We start from the raw sequence: 11,090 nt of genomic DNA, 5'->3' as shown, positions 1-11,090 counted from the left end.
AGGCTGCTTTTTAATGGTGATCGTTGATGAATTAATTACTTATACATTTTTCATGCTTGGTGGCAAGTCCTGCACAACTGACATTAAGAACGAGTTCAGGAATCCAAGGTGGAGGGGACTGATGGCTGGAGTTGTTAGTTTTCTACAGACTCGTTTGAGGGTTTATTTGTTTTTAAAACCTGTATTTATTGTACTGCAGCACAATTCCCATTGACTTAATTCAACCTCATGACTGTGTCAGTTCAGGACCCTGCTGTTTCGTTATATCAATGCGTGTTGTTGTGCTATGAAGGACTTGGGAGGAACAATTCATTTTATAGGAACACTATATGGATTGTTGATCTCATCCACAAAATGTACAAGACGGCAACATATAGGCCTGTGCATACGTTGTATATAATTTGTATTTTGTCAGAGGTGTTTATTTACTTCTGTAAATCAAGTATGTGTTTGTGTGTGTATGTGATATATACACACACATCTGTGTATACATGTGTGCATGTATACAAATATGTATGTATACATATAAACAGTCATTATACAACACAATACAGACCAATAAAACACGCACACAGACGAACAGACAAACACATGCACACATCAGTTCACTTGAATTCCACAGTGCATGAAGTAAAGCCACACCAGGTAAATCTGCCACAGCCAGCGGGAGAGAGAGATAAAGAGAGAGGGAGGGAGAGAGAGGATTTCAATAGCAAGTCGGGGGGGGAGATTCAAGCTCTGGCACTCTGAGCCATGAAGAGTTAAAAGATGAGCTTTTTTTATGGGTAAAAATACATATAGATCCTCATCCAGAGTGAGAGAGAGAGAGAGAGAGAGAGGGTGTTTGGTTTGTGGAAGTGCAAAGCCTTTGTTGTAATTGGTTGTTAAAGTGTGACAGGCAGGCTGTCCACTCCCCTGAGCTGCCGAGCTGCGCTGCGCTGCGCTGTGTGTGTGTGTGTGTGTGTTTAAGTGCAGGCAGTTTTAAGTCTCCTGAATGTGCTCGGAGTTGCTAATAGAGCGGGCTCTGTTTGTACACAAGGAGATAGAGAGCCCTTGTGTACGGGGGTAGATGTGCACAATGGCATTGGATCCAGGGCTGCTGCCTTTTATTCTGTGGACTATTTCCCTGCAAGCAGCCTGCACTGAAGGCACCAACAACGAAGGTAAGAGCTGATGATGTATGGATTATGAATAATGTCACTTATTAATGTGCCTAAAGCTGAGATGAACATGTGCAGAATGACCCTGAGAGATGCACAAAAACAGCCAAACCACCACAACAGTGTGGCTCTGATGTGTGATCAGCCCATGGACTAAACTTCCAGCCAGACAGTTCAGAGGACTGGACTGGAGATGGCATGGTGGCCACCAATCTGCAAAGTTGCCTCCGATTGAATTTGTTTGGAGGCAGACAGCGCTGGTTCTGTGCCGTGACCGGCTCGGGAGCAGGAGACCGGAGTCTGGATCTGGGTGCTCTTTGAAGGTGCAGATCTGTCAGTTTGCGTGTTTGCTGTGTGCGTCAGTGTCATTTCAGCAGGCTGCGATGTGCGCCTGCGAGTCGAGGAAGGGGGAATACTGAGAGTGATTATATTTTTTGCCAAACCAGAGAAAGAGAGCTGCATTCATCCCCTACATCTATCACATGGCCGGAGTTCAGATACAGAGTACAGTACGAGGGCGACCCACTCCTGCTGAACTCACTGTACTTAACCCATTTAACCACAGGGAAGGGGGCGGCCGTGTCGGGTTCCTGCAGCCCGGTGTTCAGGTGCTCCTCACTGGCTGTGCCGTTTTAATTTCCCCTGCATCTTTGATGCAACTCATTTGTGTGTGTGTATTGACATTAATATATATACACACACGTATTATAAAGGACAGGTTGTTGTAAATGTGTGTGTTTATGTATGTGTGCATGTATGTATATATACACATAAATTAAGCATCTTCTAAATGGGGAAATTGTACAGTTTTTGTAGAAGTTGTCGGATGTGTTTGACAGTTGGCATGGTTTGACCTTCTGACCCAGAGAGAGCAGAACGAACCTCTGAACGCTGTGCTGACGCACTGAAGCCATTTCTAACAGCGACCACTGTTTTATAGGGCAATTGAGAACACAAATAAGAACAAGTATTTCATTGTAACACATTTGCTTAAATGGGTAACTTATTTTCCTTTAATTGTTGTAAATGTAAAAGCTGGCATTGTTGTAGTGATTTAGTTTGATAACACAACATGTTGACACATCCTGACCCAAAAAGTCACAGAAGCAAATTATAATGCACAATTTAATGTCACAATGACATGTATTTTACAGATAACATTTCAAGGCATAATTTGTCAATTAAACTGCTAAATTGTCTAGTTGATATTTTCAGTTGTCCTATTTGGAATTAGCCTATATCTTTCAATATATCCATCTATTTATAAGAACACACACACTTAGCATGTACTTACATCATTTACATTATCATATGTTAGTTTTAATGACATAATTCATGATTTACACATTTAGACATTTCTCACCATATAGGATTTTATTTTATGAAGATTTCTTCCATTTTCCAAGTTTACATTTTGCATCACCCCCCCCCTCCGCCAGCACTATGCGCGCTGGTTTGTGTTTGTCTGCATACTTCGCTAACTGTGTAAAATATAAATATTTAGGATGTGTGTCTCGTACTTTCAAAGCATATATAATCTCACCCAGGATGCCCCGTCTGAAAACATGAATGTGGTTTTATTGTCAGACGTATGCCGAGCGATTAGCGTTGTCTTATGGCAGCTAGACTGTAAATTGGGAAAAGTTTCTGACATTGTTCATCCCACAGTTATTATTTTAGTAAGACAAATTTGGTTTAAATAAAAAAACACAATCTAGGTTGTTATTTATGGCCCTATATTTATGGGGGGTGGGTGTCTAGATATATTTTATCCTTTAACTATTTATCAGCTAAATTATTCTATAACAGTTAATGTAAATGTATGTATAATTGTGCCTGTACACAGTATAAAAACACCCCCTGTACTCAATTAATGATTATTCCGTTTCAAAGGCATTTCAGAACTGCTGTTTGTGGCTGTTTGTCTCCTCATTTGGGTTTAAAATTAATAGGATGTGAAGCACTTTCAATTAAGTATGAAACCCTGTCGATCACACTACAGGGACGTGAGCGGGTCAGAGTTTGGTTTAGGTAACAGATAAGAGCTCATAAACTGAAGAAACATGGTGTTTAAAACCAATGCTCTTCACTTGTATTCTTGTATTATACATCTGCCATGCATTTTAGTAATATGCGGTAAAGAAAGAAAAATGCATCTTATTTCTAGTAATAATCTGTAACTGTCATACTTAATAAAAGTACACATTCTGTTGCAATTGCTGAGAATTGTCCATACATTGACAAAATAAATAGACAACAAGGCAGAAGGCACGATTGTAAAGGCTTTTAAAGTATACTGATGTTATTTCAAGGTTATACATCTAAAAAGGTGCAAATGAAAACGGTAGTAGTCTCTGTGAACATCCAGATATTGAATATCGCCCTCACGGTTTTGACCATTCAGCTCAGTATAAAAACTGGTATTATCCGCAATATCCATTAGCGACCTTCTGGAAAAATATACTATTATACTTGCTGAAAGCAAGGAAACAGAATTGAATGTATTGTATTTAATAAATGTCCATCATTACTAATGCAGTTCTTCATATTGATAAGCAATATCCCTTAATTAAAATATATTGTCTTACACGATAATTTTAAGCAAAATTTAAATACTAAAAAACGCTGTCAATCTTCCTATCTGTCCATGTCTGAAAGGTTTTAGGACATTTAAAGATGTCTATCAGGCACGACAGCAGCCTTTCAGAATGGTAGTCAGCTATCTTTGGTCATTTTTCTTAAATGTAGAAGAAAGACTTCTCCCAATGGCAGGTTCTTGTGCTTTAAGTATTCAGTCTCATTTATTTGTCAATGATCTGTAATTATAATGTCCAAAAGAGGTCAGTACGATACTCGGGAACCTTGTTTATGTCCCTCCCTCTTGTTTCATACATGTTTTGATAGGAAATAAAATTGGATAAATGTATAACATATTATATATGATAACATACTAATTCGGCATTTATTTGGCTGTATGTGTTTTACCCAAATAAACATTCCCCTGAAAAGCATACACTTGTCTATATAAGTGTACTGTTAAGTGTAACGACCCATTAATGCTCTATAAATACTGTGCTAATGAATTTACTCTTCTAAACCATGTATAAGTGGCCGCATTACAATGCTTGGACTAGTGCTGTTCAATTTAATGCTTGGAATTAATTAGTTTGTATGCTCGCTTTGAATGGAATGCATTTATGGGAGAGTCACGGATAAACCAGTAAATTGTTCCAAATATAAATAAACTAGAGTTGCCAGTCAGTTTTACAGATTCCAAGCCCAGTCGCACCTGATAGGATAGAAAACAGCTGTGATGCCATTTTTATGCCATGTATGAGTTTCATGGATTCCTACCAAGTGTTCAGAGATTTGACTACATGCTCTTGACCAGAAGCAGTTTATTTTTGGGCCCTGTTTTGATAATGTGTAGGTGTCCGTTTCTTATGTTCTGATTTATGAAAGACACTTTAAAGCCAGATTGTGAGTTGGTGATATTTTCCAACTGTCAATCAATCACTTCACTAGATCCCAAGAAGCAGATTTTGTGTGTATTAAAAAATTGCTTAATATGCTATCTTATAGAAGAACACCGTTTTGCCTTTATGAACACTGGGATGATGTGTACCACGTGGAGTTATTTGGCCACACAGCTGTCAAACCCTAGCAGTTTGAAGTTTGTGGTAGTTTTGCTGAATTGGGTAGCTGGGATATTTATACGAAATAATTGACGCAACCTTACCTTCACAAACATGGGGCAGTGTAAGTTGTTCATACCGTTTGCCAAGTTATAGCATGTCTGGTGTTTGTTGGCTGAACGGTTCTCTAACAAAAACAGTTTGAGGTTTTTTTTCTGCATTTCAACAAATTTCCTGCATATTTTATTCACCTAAGTCACCTAATGAACATTCATCAGCAATATTCCCATTGGTCACTTTAATCATTGCAATCAGTCATACTAAAACATGCTGGGGAACAGAAGGGCTATTATATATAAACATTCATTTCAGCAGGTTTATTTTGTATTCAGGATTATTCAGACAATGTGTAAATACATTCGTTATTACTAGGAAAATGTATGCTTCTTGTCAATAAAAAAGCATCTTAATGGATTTAATTATGCAAACACATTATGTATCTTTTCATATCTATAAAAATACAGAAATCAAAAAATCGAATATTTAAGCTGTAGAGCGTATAATTATAATGCAGAGAAAATGGCAATAATTAAAAGTATGCGTAAGCAGCACATTCGATAAAAGAACTTCTTGTGCATATATACATAAATTTAACATTTTTTCCTACCGTCAGTTCTGTGAAAAAGATGAGCACATATGAATCCCTTCTTTCAGAAATCTGTTAAACTTTCGTGTTTCACTTGACCAATAGGTTCACTGCTCTAGTCCGTATGTAAGTTTTCCTGAGCGGATCACCGTGAACTCGAGCTCGTTACGCTGGCGTTATCGGTGTTGGTGCAGTCTGAATCCCTGAGTGCGACATTTTTGTATTATACCTGTTTTTTTATGGATTTAATAATAGAAACCAAATACACATCTGATATGTATTATTTTTAGCTACAATTAACTATTATAAAAAAAGTACCGTTTTAAGTCTGTTGACAACAATTTAAATCAATATATAAAATGTTATTAGAGCAACTGGATAACCAAAATACTTTATTTAATTTTAGTACAGCATTGTATGTGTGCATAATTTTTATTTTTTCTATTAAAAATTACCTGTGGGAAATGCAAATGTGCATAAAGCACAATACAAATTGATCTCACCTTATTTGCTACATCGCATTGTACTTGCTGCTTTGCTGGTATTTAGCTGTGCGTAAAACTGCTTTTCTTTACAAGCATCAAAACCACCGAGTGGCCAAAAATACCGTCATCATTTTATTTCTCTTTTTATAATTGTTCAGCTTAATCTATTGCATGATGCACGATGGGTCGAATGGCCTTCTCTTGTTTGTAAACTTTCTTATGTTCTTATTCCTCATTATTATCCAATTTACTTGAACTGGAGTGGCTACAGAGACCCCTGCAGGATAAGCAGTGAATTATGATTTTTAAAATGAATTGCAAAACGCACGTCTCTACTTAAGACGCTTATTGTAGATGCATTGCACATGCTCAGTTCAGTCTGCACAAATATGACTTGGTTATCATATGGCAGTATTACTAAAATTACATAAATAGATGAGTAAAAAAATAGATGATTTATCTGCATATTTTTCCTAAACCGATAATTAAGGTTCAAATTAACATTGTAATCATAAAGTAATAATTCAAGATTTTTTTTTCCTTATGTCAGGTAAAAAAAAATCTGAACTACGATAAATACACTAACATCTATAAGCACCTATATGTAAAACAAATAAATACATCAATAAACACAATTAAACAAGTTATTTGTGAAGGCTGCAATAGCTGCACTTTCTCTAAAGCAATTGAAAACATTCACGGAATGAAACGTTGCATCTTTGCATCTGTCAGCAGCCAGTGCCACAATGTGGCTCCTGCACAGCAGTTTGAAGCAGTAATTGTCACTATTTTGTCACGTTAACAGCTGTTTCCAGTATCGCTTTGCACGCTGCTTTGCTTTGGGCCCCCGATTGCAGCTCAGGGTCTCGGACGCAGTGAGATCCGTACATTACAGCGTGGGAGCGTCTTGGCGAGCGGGAGCGCTGATGTTAAAATGTCCTAGCCTGTGTATGGTCGGGCCACTCAATATGAACTTTGATATCTACACTTAAAATAATGATGTTCATTTTTTAGGTTTGCAGTTTTGATAGCATTCCTGTACACTATTCATTTTTATTGCAACACTACAGCTAACATACAGGTTATGCAACTAAATCAAATAAATCAAAGCTAAAGTAAACCTAAACCTGAAACGACTGGAAAAAAACTTCTTGTTTTTCTAACCAAAATGAATAAAAACAGGTTACATATTTCCCTGTAGTCGCCACCAGTCGGAGCAACTGCTGTTCAGTTATATTAGGATAGCATATTGACATTACATCACAGAGGATGAAAACATGTACATAACTGATAATTGAAGAATAATTGATAATCATAAATAGCCTACATGTATTAAGAACTGATTTTATTTCCTGTATTTCATCGAATTTCATAGTCCTGTTGTCATGGTACTACATGGTTATTAGGCAGAAATGTCAATTTTGTAAAAGATTATAAATTTTTTCCTCCACAAATAATTTTATTATACTTTTTTTGTTTGTTCTTTCTGGGATTAGTTTATAATCTGTGAGAGTATAGACACATTTATATTGTAGCGATTCTAATGGTAAGGTCTGTGGACCGGTAGGACGAGGTACGAGTCTGGCCCTGGCTGGAACATCACAGTAAGTTACGCTGGTGTCAGCAGTGGGATGCCGAGCCGACGTCGGTCCCTCTCAGGGAAGGAGATGTTGGAGCAGCACTCAGACATGCTCTAACTACTGGCGGGGGGGTGTAGCGATTCTGAAGCTGGGCGTGGGAGAATGGGGTTCGAGTCTCGCTGTGGCAGGAAATGCACAGCATGTTACAAAAAGTTGTCAGGAACATAAAATACACATGATGTGCAATACAGTAGGTACCTTTGTACATCTTACAACAAATACATAAGAATAAATTCAAATAACTATCATCTATATATATTTATATAACAATTACATTCAGAGAATCTCTGTATCCTATTTTTCTTCGCCGTTTCTGTGTATCAGTGTGTAGTGCTCATAACATCTATCTTTAGATTGACATTAGTATCAATAGAGAGGGACAGTCTATTTTTAATTCTAGTGTCCTCGGCTATGGTATGTATTGTTCTTACATTGACTTTTACACAAACAACAGCAACATAAACAGTTTAAAGCTTTCATCTGAATGTTTGACTTTTGTTTTCATATGTGGAATTTGGATGTGTAGTCTTCAGTGCAAAGTGTGCACTTTGAAAATCATTTGTGTGTGAATACCAATATTCAGCCTGACAGCCCCATTCCTCTGTGGTCTTCGGAGGGGGGGCACAAAGCCTTATTTCCCCCAGAGATGGAATAAAATTCAAGTACATAATTGTGTAATATCCGTGCCGTTTGCACCGGAGTTTTCTGCACCAGCTAAAGGGGAGAGCAAGGCAAGTTCGCTTTGTAATTGGGCTCTACCATGCAGAGTTCAAGCAGGGTTACTAGCAATTTCCTCGGCCCAGTCGCTCAGTGTAAACCCAGAGTCTGCTTGTATTTTAATATTTCTTTGGCCTTCAGGGCATTCTACTGAGAAATCGCATTTTTTGCCCCCTTTTTTCATTAAGGGAAAAAAAATGCTTTGAAAGTCTCAGACAGAGAATGGAAAATGCATAACGAGTGAGTTCATCTCTTTCTGAATTTGATTAGAGACTTCCGTGGAGGGAAATAAATTGAGATTTCTGGGGAGGCTCGTCGTGGCTCTGTTTGTGCAGCGGCGACCCGCTTACTGAACAAGTTGGTATTGATTTCTTGTTTTATTAACCGACAAGCGTGGAGACCTGACACACTTCGGTGTCTGTGCCATTTGAACCTGACATGCTTGTGGGGGGAAAAAGGCAAAATGATGTCCCTGCTTAATTAACACATCTGCAAGAAAGATGAAATAATTAGGATTTCCTTTATGAACTGATGTGGCTGATGCTTTTATCAAAGTGAGGTGTTACTGTACTTAATATGAAACCGTATGACAGGAAAGTGTACAAAGCTGCAGTGACAAATGGTCTAACTGTGCAGGATAAAGTGCACAATAAAGCAAAATAACAAAATTCAACAAAAATAAGGTACAGTTAATCAAAATAACAACAGGAACGATACAAATGAGAGCAGATCTACGAGTTAATTGATCTGATCTACTTTTCCAGCTGTTTCATGAAGGATCCCTGGTAATCTGATTCAAATACATGCTGTTAATGCTCTGAGTTTGTCAATAATAGATGCCTGGGATATATTTTTCATGCAGAAATATAGATATCAGTTCACTGTTAACCTCGTTGCATCAGGTAGAATCATCACCATTTCCTTGAAGCTGAATCTGCTTCAGAAACAATATACAGCTCTGGAAGAAGTTGACCACTCCAAGTTCAGAAAGTGGTCTCTTAATTTTTTTCAGAGGTGTAATTGATATATGGTTATAGTTGAATGGATGATATTTATTTAACAACAGATCCTATTATTCAGCTGCATCTGTAGATTGATTTCATTACTGTTACACCCATTGAAGCGGGATTTTCAAAAGGAAAAAAACAATCTCTTCATAGACTCCTCGTTTCTCAAGACTGAGCAGCTTTGTGCAGTTCAAGACAGAAAACAGGAAACGCTTCTTCACACAGAGAGGCATCACAATCTGAACAAACTCCCCAGCGATGTGGCTGAAGAGACAATGGATAGGATCCTTGATCACTTAGTTATTAATGGACACCAAACGAGCACGATGGGGCGAATGGCCTCCTCTCATTTGGACACTTTATGTTCTTATGTATCTCAGGATCTCAGCATGAACTGAGTGCAAAGTCCAGTCCAGTGCAGTGTGCTTGATTGGAAAGATGATCCACTACGATGAAAATCTGACAAACTGATCAATACTTGTCTGTTGTTTTTATTTGATATGGGGTGGGGGGGGATTCTCTTAAATGGCTTTTTTCCACTAATTTTTCCACTCCAGGCAGTTCTGTTACTGTTTACACCCCCATGTGGAAATTCCCACTTCACATCTCACCTCCCTGCCACCGCAGTGCCCATGTAATTTGCTGTGGATAAAAGCATCAGACACATACATTACTGCTCCCGCCAGGATCAGGAGCTTTACTGAACGGCCCTGTTCTCTCCGAGCCTCTTGAACCTGATTAGCTGCTGTTCCTGAGTTATGCAGCCCAGTGAGCTCGTAAACGGGTCGCCTCGTCTAGAGTACAAATACGAGGGATAGAGCTGGAAACCAGGACTGTTTGAACAGCGCTAGGCATTGACTTCCTCAGGATGTGCTGTAACGGGACAAATCAAAGCCTCGGGTCGGTGCATCTCGCTCAAAACACATTCCCGACGTCTCTGCATTTCTCACAGTAATGATAAGGAAATGTTATTGGAAGTTATTAGTTCCCACCATTTGAGTTCTTTGTTTTTCTTCATTGTTAAATAAGGATTGAGTCTCTCGACCTGTATTATTTTATTATTCTGGATTTTATTCACGTTGAAGATGTTCTTTGATTTTCAATAAGACGGGTGTGCACTGTGTGGTCTGTGTGAATCTGACTTGGTACAGGCATAGCAGGGGTCTGCTGTATTACACACACACACATTGTAGGCCCTTGTATATCCAGCTTGTTTCACCTCAGGGCACAGTGATATCAATTTGTGAACAAACGACTAAATTGTCAAATAAACTGGTTCCCATAACTGACACCACGGCCAGGTGACATCAATTAATGCAACCTTAGTGACACCAGAAAAAAATATTGAGATAGCACTTACCTTGACCTATGCAGCTGAAATGTAGTCACATCAGGTGACACGGCTCAGCCTAAATATCACTTCATTGTGGTCTGTATATTTTACACTGTTTCTTTATTATATATAAATATTCGTATTGATTGCATTGACTCACAATTTAATTGCTTTAATTATTGAATAATCGCCTTTTTACACGTTTTAATGGTTTGCTTGTGTACTGCATGCTTTACCATGGTTGAGTCACTAAAAGCAGACACGCCTGCGCTGACTAGGGCGTCCCCTGTCCCCCGAGACCCACACCTGCTCCTCTGCACAGCGAGGGCTTATGGCAACAACGAGGCAGTAACAGGGGCAGGAAGGAGGAGACTGAAGCCGTCTAATCGGATTGGTAGAGCCGCTAACTCCACTCCTGAGACAGTAGGTAGTGGGGGGGTATTGCAGAGACCCGACCGATGAGAGAG

The 11,090-nt window shown here is 38.6% G+C and overlaps 1 protein-coding gene across 1 annotated transcript in view; it reads left to right on the top strand.

Annotated features, from left to right (window-relative positions):
• Positions 1-717: 717 nt before the first annotated feature.
• epha8 (eph receptor A8) overlaps positions 718-11,090 on the top strand; it is a 111,184-nt gene continuing 100,811 nt past the window's right edge. The window contains exon 1 of the mRNA XM_066690892.1: positions 718-1,163. Within this exon, the coding sequence (XP_066546989.1) occupies positions 1,070-1,163 (94 nt within the window). The 5' untranslated portion in view covers positions 718-1,069. The remainder of the gene's footprint in view (positions 1,164-11,090) is intronic.

The sequence above is a fragment of the Amia ocellicauda genome, chromosome 18 (assembly GCF_036373705.1).
Source record: "Amia ocellicauda isolate fAmiCal2 chromosome 18, fAmiCal2.hap1, whole genome shotgun sequence".
NCBI classification, from domain to species: domain Eukaryota; kingdom Metazoa; phylum Chordata; class Actinopteri; order Amiiformes; family Amiidae; genus Amia; species Amia ocellicauda.
Note: the sequence above shows the minus strand (reverse complement) of the source record. Positions and strands in the feature narration are given on the sequence as shown.